At 41.1% G+C, this 26,945-nt stretch overlaps 1 protein-coding gene across 4 annotated transcripts in view; it reads right to left on the bottom strand.

The window, feature by feature from the left end:
• Nucleotides 1-23,430, bottom strand: part of LOC132873640 (long-chain fatty acid transport protein 6) — a 28,786-nt gene extending 5,356 nt beyond the window's left edge. Inside the window, exons 1-8 of one of the 4 annotated variants that reach the window (XR_009651583.1) lie at nucleotides 22,866-23,430; nucleotides 19,071-19,277; nucleotides 14,605-14,763; nucleotides 12,001-12,125; nucleotides 11,657-11,851; nucleotides 9,715-9,805; nucleotides 8,786-8,984; nucleotides 8,375-8,620 (exon numbers count right to left, since the gene is read on the bottom strand). Coding sequence is in view for 2 of the 4 variants with exons in the window: in XM_060909388.1 (XP_060765371.1) it covers nucleotides 8,786-8,984; nucleotides 9,715-9,805; nucleotides 11,657-11,851; nucleotides 12,001-12,125; nucleotides 14,605-14,763; nucleotides 19,071-19,277; nucleotides 22,866-23,349 (1,460 nt within the window). In the remaining 2 variants the exon portion in view is untranslated. Of the gene's footprint in view, nucleotides 1-8,351; nucleotides 8,621-8,785; nucleotides 8,985-9,714; nucleotides 9,806-11,656; nucleotides 11,852-12,000; nucleotides 12,126-14,604; nucleotides 14,764-19,070; nucleotides 19,278-22,865 lie in introns of all 4 variants that reach the window. The other 3 variants (XR_009651582.1, XM_060909388.1, XM_060909390.1) reach the window with 3 other exon arrangements.
• Nucleotides 23,431-26,945: the final 3,515 nt, after the last annotated feature.

The following is a 26,945-nucleotide window of genomic DNA, read 5'->3' as shown; positions in this document are numbered from 1 at the left end:
ATTCACAAAATGTTCACTTCAGCGCACTTACGGTATGTATGGTGCTGTAGTTTTCCTTTACTTTTTCTGACATGTATAATGTAGCAATTTGTAATCCCACTATCTGGTGCCACCCAGAAGAGCCATGTCTTTATGGACCCCATTTTGTGCTCAGGGTCACTGCATGCTGGAGCATGTTTGGACCCCATGGTTCCAGTGAAGGGAAAATGTAATGATACAGCACACAAAGACATTCTAAACAACCATATACAGCAAGTAGAGAAAAACAAATTGGTGGAGCATTCTGCTGAACCAACCGAGGACGAAATAAAAACTCTACTCGAAAACAAAACCCCAAAACAGGTTGGGCACTGATGTGTGTGTGTGTGGGGGGGGGGGGGGGGGGGGGGGGGGGGTTGGCCTGGTGTGCATTCAACATTCCAGTTCATCCCAAAGATGTTCAGTTGGAATGAGTTCTGGGTTTGTGCAGACCATTCGTGTTCTTCCACTCTGACTTTAGCAAACCATGTCTTTATGGACCCCATTTTGTGCTCAGGGTCACTGCATGCTGGAACATGTTTGGACCCCATGGTTCCAGTGAAGGGAAAATGTAATGATACAGCACACAAAGACATTCTAAACAACCATATGCCTTCAACTTTGTGGCAAAAGTTTGGCGAAGGCTCACATATGGCCATATAGTGACACTTTTGGTGATATAGTATATATTGAGTCAGGTAAGCTGCAGTTGTACAAAAGGATGTTGGTGATTTAAGCCTTTGCACAGACGACATCAATAAGCAGAAGTGCATTTTTGCTGCATCCATCCATTATCTGTAGACGCTTATCCTGTCCTACAGGGTCACAGGCAAGCTGGAACCTATCCCAGCTGACTATGGGCGAGAGGCGGGGTACACCCTGGACAAGTCACCAGATCATCGCAGGGCTGACACAGAGACAAACAACCATTCACACCTACGGTCAATTTAGAGCCACCAATTAACAGGCCTCTGGGGAAAACTGGAGCACCCGGAGGAAACCCACGCAGACACGGGGAGAACATGCAAACTCCACAGAGAAAGGCCCTCACCAGCCGCTGGGCTTGAACCCAGGACCTTCTTGCTGTGAGGCGACAGTGCTAACCAACTGCACCACCACGTTTTTGCTGTACTGGCTTGTAAAAGTTTGGAATCACCAATAAGTTTTTGCCCTTACTATAAAGGTGGCTCTTTGGCTAGAGATTTTTGATTGCAATGTTAGTGCAGGGGCGGCATGGTGGTGTAGCGGTTAGCGCTGTCGCCCCACAGCAAGAAGGTCCGGGTTCGAGCCCCGTGGCTGGTGAGGGCCTTTCTGTGTGGAGTTTGCATGTTCTCCCCATGTCCGCGTGGGTTTCCTCTGGGTGCTTCGGTTTCCCCCACAGTCCAAAGACATGCAGGTTAGGTTAACTGGTGACTCTAAATTGACCGTAGGTATGAATGGTTGTCTGTGTCTATGTGTCAGCCCTGTGATGACCTGGCGACTTGTCCAGGGTGTACCCCCGCCTTTCTCCCGTAGTCAGCTGGGATAGGCTCCAGCTTGCCTGCGACCCTGTAGAAGGATAAAGCGGCTAGAGATAATGAGATGAGAGATAATGAGATGAGATGTTAGTGCATCAAATGTTACAGGACTGATGATTATCTCAATAATAATAATAATAAACAACATTTTAGACAACTACCATTATTCTATTCACATTCACTGGATATGAGCAATCGCACGCTCTGATTGGCTAGTCTACTACTAGGCTATCAGCTCATATACTGTGAGTAGAGAAAAACAAAATGGTGGAGCGTTCTGCTGAACCAACCGAGGACGAAATAAAAATTCTACTCGAAAACAAAACCCCAAAACATACAAAAAAGCAACAAAATATGGAATGAAAGTACAACCCTGATTCCAAAAAAGTTGGGACAAAGTACAAATTGTAAACAAAAACGGAATGCAATAATTTACAAATCTCAAAAACTGATATTGTATTCACAATAGAACATAGACAACATATCAAATGTCCAAAGTGAGACAGTTTGAAACTTCATGCCAAATACTGGCTCATTTGAAATTTCATGACAGCAACACATCTCAAAAAAGTTGGGACAGGGGCAATAAGAGGCTGGAAAAGTTAAAGGTACAAAAAAGGAACAGCTGGAGGACCAAATTGCAACTCATTAGGTCAATCAGCAATAGGTCATTAACATGACTGGGTATAAAAAGAGCATCTTGGAGTGGCAGCGGCTCTCAGAAGTAAAGATGGGAAGAGGATCACCAATCCCCCTAATTCTGCGCCGACAAATAGTGGAGCAATATCAGAAAGGAGTTCGACAGTGTAAAATTGCAAAGAGTTTGAACATATCATCATCTACAGTGCATGATATCATCATAAGATTCAGAGAATCTGGAAGAATGCGTAAGGGTCAAGGCCGGAAAACCATATTGGGTGCCCGTGATCTTCGGGCCCTGAGACGGCACTGAATCACATACAGGCATGCTTCTGTATTGGAAATCACAAAATGGGCTCAGGAATTTTTCCAGAGAACATTATCTGTGAACACAATTCACCGTGCCATCCGCCGTTGCCAGCTAAAACTCTATAGTTCAAAGAAGAAGCCATATCTAAACGTGATCCAGAAGTACAGACATTTTCTCTGGGCCAAGGCTCATTTAAAATGGACTGTGGCAAAGTGGAAAACTGTTCTGTGGTCAGACGAATCAAAATTTGAAGTTCTTCATGGAAATCAGGGATGCCGTGTCATTCGGACTAAAGAGGAGAAGGACGACCCGAGTTGTTATCAGCGCTCAGTTCAGAAGCCTGCATCTCTGATGGTATGGGGTTGCATTAGTGCGTGTGGCATGGGCAGCTTACACATCTGGAAAGACACCATTAATGCTGAAAGGTATACCCAGGTTCTAGAGCAACATACGCTCCCATCCAGACAACATCTTTTTCAGGGAAGACCTTGCATTTTCCAACATGACAATGCCAAACCACATACTGCATCAATTACAGCATCATGGCTGCGTAGAAGAAGGGTCCGGGTACTGAACTGGCCAGCCTGCAGTCCAGATCTTTCACCCATAGAAAACATTTGGCGCATCATAAAACGGAAGATACGACAAAAAAGACCTAAGACAGTTGAGCAACTAGAATCCCACATTTTTTTGAGATGTGTTGTTGTCATAAAATTTAAAATCACCTAATTTTTCTCTTTAAATTATACATTTTCTCAGTTTAAACATTTGATATGTCATCTATGTTCTATTCTGAATAAAATACAGAATTTTGAAACTTCCACATCATTGCATTCCGTTTTTATTTACAATTTGTACTTTTTCCCAACTTTTTTGGAATCAGGATTGTACCTGTTGGCAAGAACATATCTTTATTTTTCAAGAATTATTATTATCGTGGGTGGCACAGTGGTGTAGTGGTTAGCACTGTTGCCTCACAGCAAGAAGGTAGGTTCAAGCTGTAGGTAACACAGTCCGTCTAAAAACTACAATACAGTCCCTTTTAAGAAACTACATTTCACATCAGCCAACTTCCGCGTTGACCTACGTCACGTGTGGGCAGGATCACCAACGTCACATCCTCCATGAAAGCATAAGAAACCCGGAAACTCCTAGCTCCTCCTCTTTCGGCGCCGTGAATTCAACACGGACACAAGGAGGAATCGCCTGCTCACCCGAGCAAACCAGAAAAAGACCTCTTTCTTGCAAGATCCACGATTTAGCGTGATTTCTTTCTTACCCTTGGCCAAGGTAGACTCCAGAGTCGCGCGATCTTTAACTCAGTCGAGTTACAACCGGTTTTATTCGTATTAGAAGTGACCTCACGACTGCCGCCCAAGCAGTTTTAATTCAAAGTTATAGGAAAGCGGCTGGACCCTTTCTGTTTCTTAACTGAAAGCGCTGCACACCTTGTTCTACAGAGTTTTCCTTCCCACGAGCTACGAAGCGTCGGACCAAGAATTCTCTGCTTTCCACAGACGTGCTCCACGAGCTCCTGTGAAACTAAGCCTCTCCAAGAAATCTCCTGTGCTTCACAGAGATCTCCACAACGGTGAAAGCTCCAAAAGTCTCGGGACATCTTCTCATAATCTCGCGTAAGACTGGCATTTTGGGGCATAATCAAAAAACCTAGTCTTAGGAATTAGCTTTTATTGAACTAGTGTGAATTTAAACTCGGAACGTTTTAATTTGTTACACTGTAAACACGCAGCGTGTTGAATTGATTATTGTTTTATTTTTAATCTCTCAATTGTTTAATAGATAGGCTGTGCATGCTTCTCTATTCCTACTAACACTTTAATTTCCTTATCACACATCTTGACCTCATCAAGATTTCAGTGGATTTAGTAGTGTTACGAGCTAGCTTCCCTTTGTCTTAGCTTAGCCACACGAGGTTAATCTAGGCCTACACGAACACGTGGTCACCAGGCCTCACCTGGCCTCACAAACACACCTCAGTTAGCATCCCACGCTATCTTCTTTCTTTTGCCAGGCCATAGGCCTTACCACGTGGTCAACTCCTCCCCCACAAACACACGTGGAGTTAGCTTTGTAGGCCACACACAAGGCCTCTCTCTCTCCACACACAAACACACCTTAGCTAGCATTCCTTTGTCTTAGCTAAACACAAGGCTAATCTAGGCCTCCACACGTGGTCACATGTCTCACAAACCCACCTTAGCTAGCTTCCCTTTGTCTTAGCTTAGCCACACAAGGCTAATTCCTTTGTTCTCCTCAAATCCCACGTGGTGATCCCTACACCACGTGGATACACACGAACATACCTAGCTAGCATCCCACGCTAGCCTTCTGCTCAGGCCATAGGGCCTTTCACTCACACATACATCTCACACACACACACACACATCTCACTGTTTGTATATATTTCAACTGCCATTATCCATTTTTTATCTTTGTTATAATAAATTCATTTATTATTGAAACTGTGTGTTTATTTGTGTTCCAATATCTTCGAAGTCCCCAATCTCCAAGAATTCAAAGGTGCATATGATTTATGTAACATGGTAAGTGATCATAATAATTTGGAATATACCATAATTTAGCTGTTTGGTAATTTATTATTAAGCACCAAAATTAATGGTATTAATTAATGAGACTGATTCCGTGAGTGATTTAATGATAATATGAGACTGATTCAATTTTAATGATTCAATGGTATGATTCAAATGAGACTGATTCAATTTTAATTATTAACCTTCAGATTTAATGAGATTGATCACTCAATTACCCAAATGCACCTACAGAGCCCAGCAGCCAGCGAGGGCCTTTCTGTGCGGAGTTTGCATGTTCTCCCCGTGTCTGTGTGGGTTTCCTCTGGGTGCTCCGGTTTCCCCCACAGTCCAAAGACTTGGGCTAATTGGTGGCTCTAAATCGACCGTAGGTGTGAATGTGAGCGGTTATTTGTCTCTGTGTCAGCCCTATGATGACACGGTGACTTGTCCAGGGTGTTCTTGCCCATAGTCAGCTGGGATAGGCTCCAGCTTGCCCGCGACCCTGTAGAACAGGATAAGCGGCTACAGATAATGGATGGATATTATTATCGTATTTTTCACAAATTGCTACCGTCGTTTTGCTGGTTTGTTTACATTCTTCATCTTTAAGCATTAAAACTTGTTGATTTTTTTTTTAGACTGGTTCAAAAGCGCAAAGAAATTTGAAAATTACAGAACTGAAATGTCCAAGGAAGAATTAAAAAAAAAAAAGTCTAAAGCTATTCTATAGCTTGGCACGGCAGTACTTTCTATAAAAAAAAAAAAAACACTAAAATCAATGTGTGCAGCCATCGATAGGTTTTTAAGAAGTCCGCCTAAGCGGAAATTATTTTGTCGGACGTTTTGTATAAAGTTTTTATTTATCGAATTTGCAAAAAATTAAAATACAAATGCTCTGTTTCTCAAAACCTAGTGAATGTGGATAGAATAAAACAGTTATTCCACTCAGTCTTGTTGTACATGACTTACAGCCAACTTGGCTATCAGTTCATGTACGACTTGATTTCTTGGAATAACTGTTAATTAGTTAATCGATCTCCACTCTCTACAGTAATTAAATGAAAAATTACTAATGAACTAAAACGATTCCCACTGGGGGGGTCCCAATAAGACAATTCCTCTCTCTAGGATCAGCCTGGTCTACATCCAATAACTCTGGCCAGGATTTTATACATTAGCACAGTGTGTTGTCATGACCTGCCAAACCTAAGCAAGACAAACAGCTCCTTTGTGCCCTCATGCTTCTTGCCGTCCTCAATACAGGGTCCAAGCATTTGACCTGATTGCATGTTTGCTAATGTGACTATTGTCCTCCTATCCTTCTGTCATGGTAGCTTTTTCTCCATTAATCTCCCAGCCAGCCTTGGGGTTGATCTCATTTACTCTACTTCGAAAGTACACTACTCTCTATTGATAAGCCGTCTCCAGAACTGGCTTTTGTAAGAGGAGTCTTATGTCACTTCTGGCATTTTCATGAATGAACGCTGCCTAGTTTTTGGCCTGGCTCTTTAGAAACACTGCCAGTGTTTATTCGCCTCTGCCATGGTTTCCACTCAAGCAGGAGGGTTGGGAGGTGCTCGGGCCGAAGCATTCTCAGCAGGGTGAGTTCATTCACATGAAGACTAGAATCAGGGACAGTGAACATAAGGACCAGCAGCATTACAAATGCAGCAGGGTGTTAGCATTTACATTGATGCCTGTTTTGATGAATGGCTGCACATTAATCTTGAATTCAGAAACTCATTTGAATGATAAAAAGTAAATGACACATAATTTAGTGTGCTTGTGCAGAAACTATTCAAGGACAGAAAAAAGTGAAGCAAGACAAGGCACAATTTGAGAAGTGATTCTCCAAGTACTTCCTTAACTGCTTAGAAACAGATGATTTCAGTTGTGGGAAGCTTCCACCCCCAGTGCTAAATTTAGAAAGCATTTCATACACTGCAATAGAGATCAGATAAATCAGATTTATTTGTGTGCTGTTTTTGCATTAACCAATCTTGTCTTGCAATTGAGAGAATTTGAATCCGGGTGCGGGCGGCATGGTGGTGTAGTGGTTAGCACTGTCGCCTCACAGCAAGAAGGTCCGGGTTCGAGCCCCGGGGCCGGCGAGGGCCTTTCTGTGCGGAGTTTCCATGTTCTCCCCGTGTCCGCGTGGGTTTCCTCCGGGTGCTCCGGTTTCCCCCACAGTCCAAAGACATGCAGGTTAGGTTAACTGGTGACTCTAAATTGACCGTAGGTGTGAATGTGAGTGTGAATGGTTGTCTGTGTCTATGTGTCAGCCCTGTGATGACCTGGTGACTTGTCCAGGGTGTACCCCGCCTTTCGCCCGTAGTCAGCTGGGATAGGCTACAGCTCGCCTGCGACCCTGTAGAACAGGATAAAGCGGCTAGAGATAATGAGATGAGATGAGATGAATCCAGGTGCTAAGATTTGAAAAAAAAAAACAACTTAGAAAAATGTCCAATGTGAGAGAATATGAGAAAAGTCATAGACATGGCGTAAGGCCTGGTCCCACAATACCGAGAAATATAACTACAACTATAAATAAATCTTTCCCCTGCAGTTTGTGTGGTTGGTGGTCACACCAGACCAATAACGATACCTCTAGCCCAGGCCTGGGTTTATTGGTATCGCTGAGATTGCTTCAGGAGCAGTTTTTCCAGGCCTGGACCTGATCCGATAAAACATCTGACCAATCAGGTAACTGTTTACATGTGACATTGTCTTAGCACGTGCTGTTTTCCCTGGACATCTTTGTACATCTTTGTTGCATCATGAAATCACGGAATACAGATTCACGGAAAATTTTAAAACAAACAAATAAAAAGATAATACAAAGCACGGATCTTTTATTCACGGATGTGTGTGATTTTCCATGAAATATCAATAAACATATAAAAGCAGGTAAGATATTTTAATCATGAACTTCGGCAGTCCAAACATTTAATTGTTTTAGACTTAATTTTTTATCCATGATGCATTATCCGTATGAAATCGGTAACCAATCTGTAATATACTGAAACGTCCGTGACCAATCGGTAAATTATTAGCATCCGTCATGCATCTGTATTAAAATTTGTAACCAGTCCGTATTTTGTATCCTTTTTTGCTATATTTCTGTAGTCTGTGAACTATACATATTTTGCCAGTCACGGAAGAGTGTGCATGGGTTGTTTTGAAGTCCAAGCTGTACAGTACAACCTGGAAGAATGTGCTACTACGTGGAAAAACTTCCCTGACTCTTCCTATGTTGCATGCGTTTATTTCCCTGAGTGGCAGGACCAAGTGATATAGTCGGGATTATAGCTGTACCCTGTATAGTTGTATAGTTATACCCTGGGGAGGTGTTCCAGGCATGTCCCCCCGGGAGGAGGCCCCGGGGAAGACCCAGGACACGCTGGAGGGACTATGTCTCTCGGCTGGCCTGGGAACGCCTCGGTGTTCTCCCCAAGGAGCTGGCCGAGGTGTCTGGGGAAAGGGAAGTTTGGGCTTCCATGCTCAGACTGCTGCCTCCGCGACCCGGCCCCGGATAAGCGGATGAAGACGAGACGAGATTATAGTTGTGGTGTGACTGCTCCAGACTGGAACGAAATTCAGGCAGAGGGATAGTCATAGTTATAGGTATAGTTATAGGTGTTGTGGGATCGGGCCCTTACCCTTAGACCTGATAGCTGTATGAAATTGTGACCAACCAGAAAGATACACAACACGTAACTAATGCAGCTAAATGCACGGTAATGTAATACCTGAATGTGTCTCCTATCCTGTCTTTGAAGTAGACAAAGTCTCTGTGATCCTGAAGCATCAAATCTCCCGTGTTGAAATAAACATCCCCCTCTTTAAACACATCTCTCAGCAACTTCTTTTCCGACATGGCTTTGTTTCCCGCATAACCAAGAAAAGGGTTGGTGAAAGACAGCGGGGCAACCAGCAAACCAACTTCACCTGAAACAACAGAATCAAACGACAATATACAACTTCTTTTTATTACAAAATCTAACAACTACAGATAAATACTTATTATACCACAGCACTGTTACATTCTCGAATCTGTCTGTTCAGACTGTGTAGATTAACTTTGTGTGCATTATTTCCACATAACAGCATGATTTATCATGTTATTCTATCCACATTCACTGGATATGAGCAATCATGTGCTCTGATTGGCTACTCTACTACTAGGCTATCAGCTTATATATCGTGAGTAGAGAAAAACAAAATGTCGGAGCGTGTTGCTGAACCAAACGAGGATGAAATAAAAACTACTCGAAAACAAAATCCCAAAAAAATACAATAAAAAGCAACAAAATATGGAATAAAAATATTTGATGGTAAGAACGTAACTTTATTTTTCAAGAATTATGATTTTTCGTAAATTGCTACCATCATTTTTCGTAAATTGCTACCATCATTTCGCCGGTTTGTTTACCTTCTAAGTGGAAATGATTTTGTCGGACATTTTGAATAAAGTTTTTATTTATGAAATTTGCAAAAAAAAACAAAACCTGCTGTTTCTCAAAATCCAGTGAATGTGGATAGAATAAAGCAGTTATTCCACTCAATCTTGTTGTACATGGCTTACAGCCAACTCGGCGCTAGACACCTCGTACGGCTATCAGCTCATGTACGACTTGATTTCGTGGAATTATTCTTTACATAACACCAGACTTCTCACCTTTATTCACTTTCAAGCAGCGCCCTTTATCTGTTCGGATAGGTTCATATGTTTCCGGGTCACATTTCAAAAATTCGAATGGTAAACTAAGCTGCAATACAGAAAACGGTAAAAACAAGATGTTGTTATAAAAGTCACAATAAACGTTAAACACTCAGCAATCAATCCCAATGTTCAGCCAAATGGCATAATTATTATTCTACAACCCCAATTCCAAAAAAGTTGGGACAAAGTACAAATTGTAAATAAAAACGGAATGCAATGATGTGGAAGTTTCAAAATTCCATATTTTATTCAGAATAGAACATAGATAACATATCAAATGTTTAAACTGAGAAAATGTATCATTTAAAGAGAAAAATTAGGTGATTTTAAATTTCATGACAACAACACATCTAAAAAAAGTTGGGACAAGGCCATGTTTATCACTGTGAGACATCCCCTTTTCTCTTTACAACAGTCTGTAAACGTCTGGGGACTGAGGAGACAAGTTGCTCAAGTTTAGGGATAGGAATGTTAACCCATTCTTGTCTAATGTAGGATTCTAGTTGCTCAACTGTCTTAGGTCTTTTTTGTCGTATCTTCCATTTTATGATGCACCAAATGTTTTCTGTAGGTGAAAGATCTGGACTGCAGGCTGGCCAGTTCAGTACCCGGACCCTTCTTCTACACAGCCATGATGCTGTAATTGATGCAGTATGTGGTTTGGCATTGTCATGTTGGAAAATGCAAGGTCTTCCCTGAAAGAGACGTCGTCTGGATGGGAGCATATGTTGCTCTATAACCTGGATATACCTTTCAGCATTGATGGTGTCTTTCCAGATGTGTAAGCTGCCCATGCCACACGCACTAATGCAACCCCATACCATCAGAGATGTAGGCTTCTGAACTGAGCGCTGATAACAACTTGGGTCGTCCTTCTCCTCTTTAGTCCGAATGACACGGCATCCCTGATTTCCATAAAGAACTTCACATTTTGATTCGTCTGACCACAGAACAGTTTTCCACTTTGCCACAGTCCATTTTAAATGAGCCTTGGCCCAGAGAAGACGTCTGCGCTTCTGGATCATGTTTAGATATGGCTTCTTCTTTGAACTATAGAGTTTTAGCTGGCGACGGCGGATGGCACGGTGAATTGTGTTCACAGATAATGTTCTCTGGAAATATTCCTGAGCCCATTTTGTGATGTCCAATACAGAAGCATGCCTGTATGTGATGCAGTGCCGTCTAAAGGCCCGAAGATCACGGGCACCCGGCATGGTTTTCCAGCCTTGACTCTTATGCACAGAGATTCTTCCAGATTCTCTGAATCTTTTGATGATATTATGCACTGTAGATGATGATATGTTCAAACTCTTTGCAATTTTACACTGTCGAACTCCTTTCTGATATTGCTCCACTATTTGTCGGCGCAGAATTAGGGGGATTGGTGATCCTCTTCCCATCTTTACTTCTGAGAGCCGCTGCCACTCCAAGATGCTCTTTTTATACCCAGTCATGTTAATGACCTATTGCCAATTGACCTAATGAGTTGCAATTTGGTCCTCCAGCTATTCCTTTTTTGTACCTTTAACTTTTCCAGCCTCTTATTGCCCCTGTCTCAACTTTTTTGAGATGTGTTGCTGTCATGAAATTTCAAATGAGCCAATATTTGGCATGAAATTTCAAAATGTCTCACTTTCGACATTTGATATGTTGTCTATGTTCTATTGTGAATGCAATATCAGTTTTTGAGATTTGTAAATTATTGCATTTCGTTTTTATTTACAATTTGTACTTTGTCCCAACTTTTTTGGAATCGGGGTTGTAGATTTTACAAATTATAATGAACACAGCAGATAAATCAATGCTATAATTTACGAGGCACAAGCCGCTGACTTTATTTAAAGACGTTTTCCAGGAAAATATGGTCAACCTCAAAGTCTTGAAAATCAAAATTAACCTTATTGAAATAACTAGCTCGACCGATGGGTCCTATTTCAGTGGTGTAGTTCACAAAACCAATGCTGGCCTCGGTCAGACCATACGCCTCGCAAATCTGGATTTTCCCAAAGCGTCTTGAAAACTCCTTCCAGACATCTGCTCTCAGGCCGCTTCCTGCAGCAATGCGCACTTTATGTGCCTTCTCCTCTGGAGTCTGTGTACAATTAAACAAGAGCAACAGGTACGCATCATCAGAGTATGCTCTTATATAACAGAAGATATAGCTTGCTGTCTTAAAATAAAGAAAACTGAATTGATAACAAAGGTAGCAAATGAGGAGGAAAAAAAAAGCAATGCATCTACCTTGGGTTGACTGATCAAGTATCGACAGAGTTCTCCAATATACTGGAACACAGTCACCTCGTGCTTGATGCAGTCTTTCCAGAACTGGCTGGCGGAAAATTTCTTCTTCAGAACACATGTAGCTCCTGTAACCAAATAAGTAAGCTGAAGAGGTTTTGTAACATTAAAGGAAATCAACGTCCTGAACAACATGCATATTAACGCTGATAATCAACATGTGATCTTCAGTAACACACAATAATTATTATATGATTCAAATTTGAGTTCCCTTTTTTGGTTGAAACTTTTTTTTTCCTCAACACATTGGTCTATTTTCACTCTGCTTTGTTTGATGACTATTTATTTAATTCCTATGCATTCCAATTAGGGAATGCTATGATTAATATCATGACAATATCTGGAAAGGAAAGAAATATTGATGAACTCTTAAAACAGGAAGCAATCTGGATTTATAAACACCAAGAAAAGCTTAAATGAGGACCTAATGATATTTTTATAATTAGATCTTTGGAGAAGGATATTTACTTATGGATACATGTCCACTTATGTTCAGTTGTTGACTAACAGTTATTCCACGAAATCGAGTTGTACATGAGCGCTGAGTTGGCTATAAGCCGTGTACGACTAGATTGAGTGGAATAACTGTTTTATTCTATCCATATTCACTGGATTTTGAGAAACAGAGCATTTTGCTTTTTTGCAAATTCGATAAATAAAAACTTTATACAAAACGTCCAACAAAATAATTTCCGCTTAGAATGTAAACAAACTGGCGAAATGACAGTAGCAATTTGTGAAAAATCCTATAATAATAATCCTTGAAAATTTTTTAAAAAAGGTATGTTCTTACCATCAAATACTTTTATTCCATATTTTGTTGCTTTTTTTTGTGTATTTTTTGGGGTTTTGTTTTCAAGTAGTTTTTATTTCATCCTCGGTTGGCTCAGCAACACGCGCCGCCATTTTGTTTTTCTCTACTCACGGTATATGAGCTGATATCCTAGTAGTAGAGTAGCCAATCAGAGCATGCGATTGCTCATATCCAGTGAATGTGTATAGAATAATAACAGTTATCTGATGCAGGGAATCACCTATGCACACTATATTTATCATTATTAAGTGGACTGTAGTGTTTCTGGTGTTCATGTTATTTAACAATTATTCACCGAAGACAAAGTGAATATCAGTGAATAATAGGCGAGACGACATCCAGGTTATTATTCACCGATATTCACTGAGCCTGAGGTGGATAATTGCTTTAGTATAAATACACAGGCGATTATTTTTTAAAAAAAAGTTGTATTAAAAATAATTTATTTCAAACTTCAAAAACAGCATGCAAATGTAATAAAGGCATGGCACAGACTTGTCACTTATCTACGCTGAGTCACATAAAATACTTTGTTTTGAAATGGATAAAATAAAATCACAATTCCCCTTACCTTTGAATAGTTTTAGACCAAACTTCGTAGCATCTTTAGTGCTTTTAGGAACAGCATTTTCCTTCATCATTTGTAATTCTTCCGGTGACAAATCGATCGGCCTCCATTTTGCCGAGTCGCTCGAGGTGATTACCGAGAAATAGCCTGAATTTCTTGACCAATCAGCGTGCGCGATTTCCTATAATCACCTGTGTATTTATACTAAAAGTAATTATAACATTAAATCAATAATATGAATGTAGGATATGATTTTAATCAGAATCTATTTACTTTAGCCTCGTCTATTCATGCACTTGTGGTGGTCGATAATGAAAATGGACTAAACAGAAAGGATGCCATGCGGTGCCTTTCAGGATATTAAAAAAGGCGGAGTGTGATCCAAGACGGCAAAACAATGATGAAGATTTAAAGCTGAAACATTTGTGTATTTTTCCCGTTGGAGTAAACATTTGAACAGAGTCTAATGTTTGCAGACTTCGTCCTTGAAACGACTGATGTGAACTACAGTAGTTCATGCATCTTCAGAAGTACAAGAACCTGTCAACACAGGAGACTGCTGTCTTAAACCTGTTCTATTGGAGTTTTCCTTTAAGCTACACATTTGGGTTCATCCCGCCCTGTAAATTCACCACTTTACCCTGAGATCTCCCATATAAAAGAAACCTTGAACTGATCAAATGCTAATGCTTTCTATCAAATGCAATTCCATGGTACAAACCTTTACAAAAGACCCACTAATAACATTACTTCAATATAAGAGTATATTTCAGGTTGTGTGTGTGTTTTTTTTTTTTTAAACTATCACTTTAAATTATTTTCACAGCCTTTCCTAAACTTAAGATAAAAACTTCCAGGAATTGTGCACTTTATAAATACCTGCATTTCCTGAGGGCAACGTGGCTAGGTATTTCCTGTAGGCCTCAAACGAAACACCTCATAAACTACACACGCCATTGTATTGCTATAGCTCATGCTGAACACAGTCCAGACACATTTAAAAAATTAAAAAATATATATAAAAAATCAGTAAATCTAGTCCAGATTAAAAAGGGCTATTTGGCTTGTTTATTAGAATTATATTACATTACAGTAAATACATTTCTAAATCTATTTCACATCGACGTCATTCACATTCTCACATGGTAAACCTGAAATTCCATACCGAGAGCAATGCAACCGCCAATACCCAGTAGAGAGGCGGCCATGTGGTAGAGTGGCAAGGTGAGATAGATGGTATCATTTTTATCAGCCCCACACATGCGGAAGAAGGCCATGCTCATCACAGCCTTGATGTGACTGATCCGAGCAGCTTTTGGAAGCCCTGTGTCAAAGAGGACAAATGATTATACTGTTGGCATCAAGTAGTAACAATAAGATGCTGTTGCTGGGTTTCAGTCACGTGACTTTTCGTAGCGGTTTTACCGGAAGTGAATAGCTGGTGGTCTAAACGGCTGCCGTAGTGCAAACAACTAGCGATAAGTTATCAGAGTACGCTCGTAATCTAGAAGCCACTGCTGGCTTTAGATATATTCACAAGATTGCTATGTGCAATGGAATCGACCCCTACAGTCTGGGAAAGAAGGATTTGTCATACGATCTCGAAAACTACCCTTCAGTCGAGTTCCCCGACATCTCGAACTATCTGGTGTTGCAGACGTCCTTCTACACCGCAAAACTGATGAAAGCATGGAAGAGTATGGAGGCATGCAACTTTTTTGTATGTGGCTGGGTAAAGGACCTCGCTATCAAGTCACTGCCGAATGAATCCTGGATTGTTTTTGCCCGTGTAAGTATGTTTTTTTTTTAACCTCCTAGGGCTTAGCGGTCACATGCGTGGACAGCACTTTATGGAAATTCGGAACAAGAATCCACATATGTGGACGTACTTTTTCTCTAAAAATACATCTTATCAAAAGATGATGCTTAGTTTTTATTCTAATCAAGTTCTAATAAGCCCAAATAGCAAAGAGAAATAAAAAAATGCATGTAAAAAAACCAGCTTGGGCCTTAGGAGGTTAAGCTTTTCATTCACATCTTTACAACGAAGTGCTGAAAGTTGAAGTGTAAACAAACAGTTCGCTTGATTCTCACTTGTGTTGGCTCTTATCTCTCAGGTAAATCATTCACGAAGGTCATCAGAAACCCCTTTAAAGACCTGAATCTTAGTTAAACAAGACAGAGAAGAGATCACGGCGCATTGTAACTGTACGGCTGGGGAAGAATTTTGTCGCGACCTTCATGCATATGGACTTTGTGAGGAGTGAGGAGGAAACAAAGAAACAGCTAGCACTTTGTGATTAAAAAAAATGCTGTAAAATAACGACAAATAGCAAGAAAGGTACTTGGAAAACACTAAGGATGTAGCTGAGAGGGAGATATTGATCACTGCAAACTCGAGCATGCTTCGACTCGGCTCGCTTTGATTTCAGTGAGAGGTTCAAAAGCCACCTTTCTCAACGTCTTTTTATGAAATCCTGTGTTCGTTCACCATTTTTTATTAGTTCACATGGAACCCCAAATAAACTTTTATCAGTTTCACGGTTTGATCGATTCAAACAACCTAAAACAACGCAAGCGTAAGGCATTTTTCATGAGAGCAATGCACCTTCTCCGTACAAACACTGTGTCAACTGAGCTTTGGTAGACCACCAGCTAAAGCTTTGAATATCTAATGAGGCGGATGTGACGTCACGCTGAAACCCAGCAATTCAATATCTCTGTTAATCTCTTTCCCTAATTCAGATAGTATAAGGTTAGTCTGTTTGAAGAGCAAACAAAGAGAAAATTGTTTACAATAGGGATATAACTGAACATCTCATCTCATCTCATTATCTCTAGCCGCTTTATCCTATTCTACAGGGTTGCAGGCAAGCTGGAGCCTATCCCAGCTGACTACGGGCGAAAGGCGGGGTACACCCTGGACAAGTCACCAGGTCATCACAGGGCTGACACATAGGCCAAGTTTACATTAGACCGTATCTGTCTTGTTTTCTTCGCGGATGCACTGTCCGTTTACATTAAAACGCCTGGAAACGCCGGGAAACGGGAATCCGCCAGGGTCCACGTATTCAATCCAGATCGTGTCTGGTCCGGTGCTGTGTAAACATTGAGAATACGCGGATACGCTGTGCTGAGCTCTAGCTGGCGTCGTCATTGGACAACGTCACTGTGACATCCACCTTCCTGATTCGCTGGCGTTGGTCATGTGACGCGACTGCTGAAAAACGGCGCGGACTTCCGCCTTGTATCACCTTTCATTAAAGAGTATAAAAGTATGAAAATACTGCAAATACTGATGCAAATACTGCCCATTGTGTAGTTATGATTGTCTTTAGGCTTGCCATCCTTCCACTTGCAAGTGGTAAGTGACGCGCATGCCCGATATGCACTGAGATCACACACACAGCGGCTCAGTCCCGAATTACTGCTCATGCGCTCCACTCGCGCGCTCTGTGAGCTGCGCAGGGCCGGAGTGCGCACCCTCCAGAGGGCACTCGCTGTTCAGGGCGGAGTGATTTGGAGCGCAGGATGCCTGCGGAGCCGAGTGTATCAGTGTATTGGCGTTGCTGTGTGCACGCGAATCGTGTATTGGCGTTGCTGTGTGCACACTAATCGTTTTAAAAACGTTAATCTGATGATCCGCTGATACGGTCTAATGTAAACCCCACCATAGACACAGACAACCATTCACACTCACATTCACACCTACGGTCAATTTAGAGTCACCAGTTAACCTAACCTGCATGTCTTTGGACTGTGGGGGAAACCGGAGCACCCGGAGGAAACCCACGCGGACACGGGGAGAACATGCAAACTCCACACAGAAAGGCCCTCGCCGGCCACGGGGCTCGAACCCGGACCTTCTTGCTGAACATGAATACATTATTCGGATCTAATCAGATATAAATACAATTACAAACAGGCCACACAATATGCACTTTTTTTTTTTAAGAAAGCTTGTCAGAACGGTTCACAGGGAATCTGGTTGTAGGACTGGGATCGCGCACAACATAACAAAACAAAATCTAGTTGACACTGATTAACTCGAGTGATGGAGCTGAGATTGACAAACTGTCAAAGTCTGAATTCACACGCCATGCGGACAGTGTGTGCATTCTGTCTCAGGGTTTTCCCAGTGTTTTCCACGATTACTTCATTTTAAAAAAAGTATAAAAATCTGGCTTGGGCCACGGCCACTTTGGATTTTAATCCGAATACAGATGCAGATAAATATATCCGAAACATTAACCTTCATCCTACCAAGTGGGGTCCATCTGGACCCCGCACCTATATGTTTGTTTGCCATTTTAAAAATATGTGACATACTGCCTCACCGTTTTACGAATTTGTCGGAATTTATGTCTTAATTAAAACACTAAAGCACCGGAAGATCAGCTTTTTGCATTGTGAAGGTATAATTAATTTGTTACTGGGGTCCAACCGGACCCCAGAGTAAAGTTTATCTGTCTTTCATTTTATAATTGAATAGCACACTGAAAGTTAACTTCTTTTATTTCTTTTATGTTCCATAATGAAACTACCAAGGCATTCCTTCTTGGGGTCCGTGTGGACCCCACTGCTGCAATAAGCACAGGCTGCAAAACAAAAGCCCGAAATTATTTTACAATTACTTTTTTGTTTTAAATTCTGTAAGAAAAGACCTAAGTTGTAATCCAGAATGTTTTACAGCTGCATGAGCTGCAAAAATCATGTATATAATGCCAATTTATTTTGTGGCGCTATAATTTGCTACATGTATGCTAGTTATTGCAATGTTATTGCATTTATAATACATCATTGATATTCAGCCATAGTGGATTTTGTTCTTCAATAAAGTTATGTCTGTTTGCTGCATTGAATTGGTTCTTACTGCATTGATTTCAAGGTATTCCCTCCTGGGGTCCATACGGACCCCGCCTGGTAGTTTGTGTATGTAAAATTGGCTGGTAGGATGAAGGTTAAGTGTGTTCTTTATGCCTTGGGCCCTTTAGTGTATTGCTGTTATTAATACAAGATGTTCTGAACAAAACTTATCTGGTGATTTTGTCTTTATAAGCTTTAATTTTAAAGAAAAGTATTGGGGTCCAAACGGACCCCACATGGTAAGATTAAGGTGTAAAATAGCATGGTAGGATGAGGGTTAAACAGATACAAATAGAAGAACGCCTGCTTCTATAATTTCTTAAAATCGACCTCATTAGCTTTAACAACAAACATGGTCAGAATCACTTCAATTACCGAGCAAATAAAAGTCAAACATAAAAGTTGTTTTGGTTTATTGCTGATGATTGACTGTAAGTACTATACGTGCAAGTACACTCATACAAGCTGATTGTCTTACAAACACATTTGTAAAGAATACACACACACACACACACACACACACACATACACACACACACAAAGTGTGCAGTTATAAGCCAATAAACATAAGTTAAAAGCCATATAAACAGTACACACAAAAGCAGGGAGGTTTATAGGCTTTTTTTTTTTTTGGATTAGGGTGGGCTCGACTACATGGCTATTTTTCAGCTTGTCTGAAAACATTTCAGTATGCAAAACTCCATGAACCCAAACCACCACTAACCACTTTCTCCACCCATGAACAGAATAGCAGCTGAGCAGTACCTGTGGTCCCTGAGGTGAAGATGAACAAAAAGTTGGACGTGAGATTTGGCAGGGGAAAGTCAACTTGTGGTGTTTCGTCTGAGGCCAGCTCTACTTTATCTAGCAAGGTGCCGACGCTGTGATGTGAGCAGCTCTTTTCTGTTACCCACACGTTAATGTCATGATCCAATAGAGCTGGCAGGACATCATCTAAAAATGGGATTAAATCTATGGGAATAACACACACACACACCACTTTAAACACAACAGAATGGCAGTATATTTAGACAATACAGGCTAAAAGCACAACCCAAATATAGGCCTATATTTTGCAAAAGTATAATTCTGGGTTTTAAAATGTGTAGTTACAAAGTCTAACATACTCTAACCCTATGATGTGCTACATTTTTCTACAGGAAAGATATGAGTGGAAACTTTAAAGGAGATATGTAAAGCCATGGTCTCACTTTCGTTTATAAATGCCTTGAGACCTCAAGAATGGCATAGGAATAGTTGTAAGCGTAAACAATAAATCTAATATAGTAATTTTTACGATTAAAGCGATTTATATAGGTAGCGGTCTGAGTGAATGACCTTGACGTCCATAACGTCACAGCAGGAAGTCTATCAGTCTCATCGCCATTTCCGCTATACTAAAACACAGAGCTGACTGCAACTCCGATCCTCCATTTTGAGCCAATTTATTGCCATGCCACGTAGATGCGTTGCTGGCCGGTGCAGCAACATGACAGAAGGTGGATTTACGTTGCATTCATGGCCCAAGAATGTTCAAACCGCAAAGATTTGGACGCCTTTTGAAAGAAGTTCATGGGCAAATTGGGCGCCTACGAAGTGGTCTCTCCTCTGCTCCGTACATTTTACTGAGGACTCGTATGAGACCTCTGATCTGTTGAGGAGCGTTGGCTATAAGCCCGTATTGAAAGAGGGTGCAGTACCAACAATTAAATAAAACTAAAAGAAAAGTATTTTATTTATTTATTTATTTATTTATTTATTTTAAAGAAGGAACATGAGTTCAGTTGCACCAGTTCTCCTGGAGTGTGAGCTGAGGGCTGTTGGTAAAACCTGGGACGGAACATATCATCGCTTGGGCAGTGACCTCCCCGTGGTTGTTGCTAAAACCGGTGACGTTCTGTCCCATCCTGGGTTTTAGTAATTGCCTGAGCCAAGCAGTAATGGCGGAGTACTCAGTATGGAAAAAAATGGAGAATGAGTGGACCAGCCGCCTGATTTCTAAACTGGATATTGCTGCCATCTCACCCTTACATGGAAAAAGTGAATGAACAGAGAACTGAACGAACAATTGAAAGTCAGATTGTTTCAAAACAATCGACCACAAGATCGGCCTTCAAGAAGCGAGAACACAGACGGGTAAGCTCCGACACGTTGTTTACCTGCATTTAGATTAATACATGTAACTTGTATTGTGTATTTAAGTTACCGGTATAAGATTATTTAATTTGCTTGAGAATGTGATTGTCTCAGTTCATCTGATTATTTAATTAGTCTTTTACGTTTTATCAGTGAAAATGCATGCATGTACATGTACTTATGCATAAGTTATAACACCTGTCCTGTTTTAATGAGAGTCAACCCACAATCAATGAAGTCAAATCAGTCTTAGTTGAGCAAGTCGGTAACGGTATTTCTTACTTTCATGAAATATATTATTTACTAGCTTAAGGTCGGTCCGTATCGTGAAATACCATGACCGAGGTCTTGAAAATCGGTATTTCACGATACGGACCGACCTTAAGCTGGTAAATTTTTTTTTCTTTACCAAATTCTAACAGAAAATGAGAGCGCCCGAAAGGGAAACCATATTTAGAACAAACCTGCTACAACCTTGTTTTCGGCTTTCTCCTGAAATGTTTTCCTTCATTTCGTCTTCATCAGGGTAGTAAAACTCGCTTTTGCTGTGAACACTGTCGTTATCGCTATCCATGCTGTAAAATTAATGCTGTTATACCGAGAGTAGCAATTTTGTGTCAACATTTATTTTTGCATTTATGTTTGGTGTTGTTGTGAATGACCGAGTTGCCAAAGGTCCATAACCGGGGTCTGGATCATAGGATTCCAGACCGCTCACGAGCCAATCAAAGCGTATGATTTGATGGAAACCGGACTGCAGAAAAAAAATATTTATATGACTTTGGTCTATAGCTGTCAAAGGCCTTGGCCTTAAAACAGTTCCCGCTGTGACGTCACGCACTCAGGGCTGGCTGGCTCAGCGGGGCAGCTCGAATGCCAACTTTGCGGTCGATTTTATCTCTCAAAAATATATTTTTTTAATTCCCATTTATGCAGCATACAAGAGTCAAGGATGGAGATACTATCCACTCAGAAACATATTTAAAAAAAAAAAAGATTCTGTGTATCTCGTTTAAAACCCTTTGATGCAAAACATGGGTCAAAAGTGACCCGGCTGAGTTTTTATCCTCTATATCTTTGCAATAAATTAATTCCATCAATCAGTATTCAAGGTATTCCTCCTCAATTAACTTGTTTTTGATCATCATACATCCTTATTTTATTTTTTCCTTTCTTACTTTTTGAATAAAGACCCTTTTTGTATCACTACCCTTCTAATGCACAACATGGGTCAAAAACGACCTGCATTCATTTTCCAGGTTATTTCATGTATGGCTGAGTGTTTCTATGATATACTTTTGAAATAAATTCATTTTGTCATTTACTTTTCCAAATATGCAGTAAATATCTTGTTTTTGTTTAGCACAAATCATCATTTTGATTTTTCCTTTCTTAAGTTATGAACAAGCACAGCTTTTGTAATTCTACATCAAGTTTACACACATGGGTCAGAACCGACCCGCATGCATTTACTCCAGCGTTTGGTGGGAACTGTGAATTGTGCTTGTGTCAGACATTTCACAGCTCAGCACAGCGCCCTTTGCCCGTCTAATACATGGAAGTAATGTTTTTCAATTGTTCTAACATTACCTTAGAAAAAAATTGATGATGTTTAGGTTACCTTGAGAGTGAGTAGATTACTTGTCAGAAAGTTACAAGTAATTACTATTAGCTACCGAACTGTTGACATATTCTACTTTAGTTAGCTAATTTTATTGTAGTTGGCTTAGCTAACTACATAGTTAATAAATAAATATCTGGCCCCATTCACTGCTAAAGTAATTACTTGAAACAAATTATTATAGTATTAAGACATTTAATTTTAAATCACACTTGGATGACCCATGTGTAGTAATATAAAAAGTATTTCTGTTCATAAAGTAGGAAAGAAAAAATTAAATTAATGATTTGTGGTAATTAAAAACAAGATATTTAAAGAATACTTGGAATATTCAATCATAAAATAAATTGAATTCAAAAGATAGAGCAAAGAAAAACTCAGTCAGCATGAAATGACCTGGAAAATGAATGCGGGTCATTTTTGACCCATTAGAAGGGGTGCGCATATGTTTTGCATCAAAGGGTTAAATCCTAAGGGAACGTCAAAACCCAGGTTCTAAGCCATATAGATGGACGAGTGCCAACAAAATGTTGAAAAAGCATGTGACGCAGCTTGGCATGTGGTGCTCTACAAGATACAACAAGATCCTCAGTCCAAATAACTCTGACTATACAGACTTGTTCGGTGTAGGAAAAGGAAAATCAGACTGTCTAGATTAGAACTCACACCCAAATGGCTCCCTAGACCCTACACAACACAACAACAGACAGCACTAGAAGTTCAGACAGGGACTCATTTTTGGTGTTTCTCTGACTGACAGCTGGCCCTGAACATCTGGGTAAAACGGTTCAGCGTTGTAATACCAGATCCCACGATGAGAACTTTGGCCCCACAGCTGTGCAGACAGTGCTGAAGAGCTTTGGGTCTGATGTTGGAGTTGAGGAAGGCCACCTCGCAGCCCACTTTACTCAGCCCGAACCATGCGCACACGAAGTCGGGCTCGTTGCTCATCCAAAGCGCGACAATGTCGCCGTGTTTCACTGCGACCTCACTGCGGAAAACCTCCGCAAACTTGTTGCTCCTTAGGTGCACATCCATGTAGGTCAACACCTCCTCCTCGAACACGATGAAGGGCTTGTCAGGAGTCTGTTTCGCCTGTTCAACGAAGCGGTGGAGGAAGGTGAGAACCCCGCGTCTCATCTCCGCCATCGTCGCCTTCCCGACCTTTCGGACCTTTAAGTAATACATCAGATCCTTCCAAAAGTAAGGGTGGAACAGGCTCTGGTAGAACAACAAAGCGCCAAGTCCGGCAAAAAGTGTCCAAATTAGAAACGCGCAAGAGATCATCCTTGCAGAGAGTGGCGTGGAGTGGCGTGGAGTGGAGTGGACTGCTGTGTTGTGTTGCAGAGAGTGTTACAGTGTTACAACCCGTTTGTATACAGTATTTAAATGCCGTCTCGCGCTACGGCGCATGCGCACAGCCGAGCTCGTTACATTGTGTGCATTCTGTCCACTGTAAAACATTCCAGCCTTAGATTAGATTAGGGGTTGTTTTACAATCAGGGTACGCAAGCTAAAAATCACATTTAACACTTATTATCTTCAATATCAAAAGGCTTGACGAAATAAACTTGGTTGTTTATTGTAGCCCTGTGATAGCTCTATTTACCATGCAAAAAAATAGAGTAGAGTGGGGGAAAAAGCCCCCCTTAAGGAAAATTCAGTTTTTCTCCAAGTTGAAATGAACCATGTGATAGTTTTAATCATAGTTTTGACAACAGTGACATGAACAATAATGCCACCTAAAGTTAATCTCATCATCTCTAGCCGCTTTATCCTTCTACAGGGTCGCAGGCAAGCTGGAGCCTATCCCAGCTGACTACGGGCAAAAGGCGGGGTACACCCTGGACAAGTCGCCAGGTCATCACAGGGCTGACACATACAACCATTCACACTCAATTTAGAGTCACCAGTTAACCTAACCTGCATGTCTTTGGACTGCGGGGGAAACCGGAGCACCCGGAGGAAACCCACGCGGACAACATGCAAACTCCGCACAGAAAGGCCCTCGCCGGCCACGGGGCTCGAACCCAGGACCTTCTTGCTGTGAGGCGACAGCGCTAACCACTACACCACTGTGCCGCCCTGCCTAAAGTTAATACTTATTTTTTTTTTAACAAAACCAAACATTGTGCCAAGGGGTCCTTTTACCCCCCCCCCCCCCCCCCCCCCAGTGGGGTAAAAGGCCCCCTGAGGTGGGGCAATAGACCCCCTCACTCAAAAAAAGCTGTTTGGATAGCAAAAGTGTTTACGTAAGCCTATAATGTGAAAGAAACAAGAAAATATCCCTGAATTAATGAATAGATGCATTATTTTATTATATTTCGCATTTTAATTTCAATTTTTTTTTAATTTCAATTATTTTTAATATTAAGTTCAAATTACTTGCTTTACTCAACCAGGTAAGCGAGATGTTATTAAAAACTATGTATCTGCTATTCAGAAATGTATGAAATACAGTAATTATGATAAAAGGAAACGATGCCCCCTGGGGGCCATTTACCCCGCCATTAAGGGGGCATTTTACCCCACAGACTACACTTTTACAAAAAAGGGTCTTACTTTCAAAATGTGATTCAACTTTTTATACCTAACGTATTTTTTTTAACGTACTGACTTGTCTACTCATACCACATACACAGCTGTGATATCTGACGAAATAGCAGCTATCTAAATACAGTTTTACTGATATCTGAAAATTATATCACTTACCATGAAATTTGATTTCTCTCCGCTGCGTTGCTGATATGCGATCCACAGTGGATATTTGTATATCCCTGTTGTCAAGCCAGTCCATAGCAACAATAGAAATGTAACTTTGCGCCATCTGGTGGTTATTTTGGGTAAAACAGGCCGGGGGCGTATAACCCCACGGGGGCTTTTTCCCCCACTCTACTCTATTTGGTGATAATGTTATTTTTGGTGAATGTATGGCAATATATGTCATATTTAGCAAAATTACTCGTGTCATTTAGAAAAAGTGCTTTTTTGACCACAGGTAGCTCCAAAAGGGATGCACTTAAGTTAAATCATTCTTTATACCATAAAACAAATATTTGGTTCCATATCATTGGAAACATAGTTAAGTTTTAATGTTGAATGCCAGTAAGTTTTCAGACTATTTTGATCAAATTAGTATGTAATTGTGTCAAAAAAAAGTCCTCTCCGAGACAGCTAATTTTTCAATATAAAATAACATATCTAAAATGATTATTTTCATCCTAAAATGTGGTCAAGATATTGGGACGTAAATATTAGAGACAACTAACACAAAGCTTACAGCCTTATATTTAAAAGCACTAATTGATTCTAATCTACTCTAAAGCACTAGTGGATTCTGAATTGTCAAAAAAAAAGTCCTCTCCGAGAATCACTTCATTTGTTTCTCCCAGCCCTGCTTAAAGCTACACTTAATCTTGTTATAATACAAACTCTTACACATGCCTATCTGTTCTTTAACTTGTCCTTCACTTAAAAACTGGTACAAGAACCAGTTTGAATCAGTTTGAATTTTGGACCCCTGTGACACAAAATTTGTACCCTGATTGTAAAACAACCCTTAGATTAGATAGAACTTTATTGATACCTTTGGGAGGGTTCCCTCAGGGAAATTAAGATTCCAGCAGCATCATTACAGGATAAACAGAGAATAGAAAATAGAGAAAAAACTTCGAGATAAATTAAGTATTTCCATATACAAATATGGCGGCACGGTGGTGTAGTGGTTAGCACTGTCGCCTCACAGCAAGAAGGTCCGGGTTCGAGCCCCGTGGCCGGCGAGGGCCTTTCTGTGCAGAGTTTGCATGTTCTCCCCGTGTCCGCGTGGGTTTCCTCCGGGTGCTCTGGTTTCCCCCACAGTCCAAAGACATGCAGGTTAGGTTAACTGGTGACTCTAAATTGACCGTAGGTGTGAATGTGAGTGTGAATGGTTGTCTGTGTCTGTGTCAGCCCTGTGATAACCTGGCGACTTGTCCAGGGTGTACCCCGCCTTTCGCCTGTAGTCAGCTGGGATAGGCTCCAGCTTGCCTGCGACCCTGTAGAACAGGATAAAGTGTCTAGAGATAATGAGATGAGATATACAAATATAAAAAGAATAAGATATGGGGAAGAGAGGAAGGGGGCGCAGCAGGAGAGATATTGCACTTTATATTGCACATTGTCCGGTATTGCTTATTGTTAGACTAGGCTACTGGTCCTTCCCGTCCTCTGTCCTCCTGTTACCCCTCCTCTCCCCTTGTTTAGTTATGTCCACTTACTCTTTCCCTTTAACTCAATCAGCTCTGAATTTGAACTGTGCAAGTTTTCAAAGGTTAGACTTGAATTACTTAGTTCTCATCTCATTATCTCTAGCCGCTTTATCCTGTTCTACAGGCAAGCTGGAGCCTATCCCAGCTGACGACGGACAGGGTACACCCTGGACAAAGTCATCACAGGGCTGACATAGAGACACAGACAACCATTCACATTCACGGTCAATTTAGAGTCACCAGTTAACCTAACCTGCATGTCTTTGGACTGTGAGGGAAACCGGAGCACCCAGAGGAAACCCACGTGGACACGGGGAGAATATGCAAACTCTGCACAGAAAGGCCCTCGCCAGCCATGGGGCTCGAACCCAGACCTTCTTGCTGTGAGGTGACAGCGCTAACCACTACACCACCGTGCCGCCACTGACTTGTCAACTAGTAGGACCAAATATTCACATAAACTGGCTAGTCTTCCTCACAGCAAGAAGGTTCCGGGTTCGAGCCCAGCGGTTGGCGAGGGCCTTTCTGTGTGGAGTTTGCATGTTCTCTCTGTGTCTGTGTGGGTTTCCTCCAGGTGCTCTGGTTTCCCCGACAGTCCAAAGACATGCAGGTTAGACTAATTGGTGGCTCTAAATT

This window comes from Neoarius graeffei, chromosome 25 (assembly GCF_027579695.1).
Source record: "Neoarius graeffei isolate fNeoGra1 chromosome 25, fNeoGra1.pri, whole genome shotgun sequence".
NCBI classification, from domain to species: domain Eukaryota; kingdom Metazoa; phylum Chordata; class Actinopteri; order Siluriformes; family Ariidae; genus Neoarius; species Neoarius graeffei.
The sequence above is the reverse complement of the archived record's forward strand: the minus strand, read 5'-3'. Positions and strand labels throughout refer to the sequence as shown.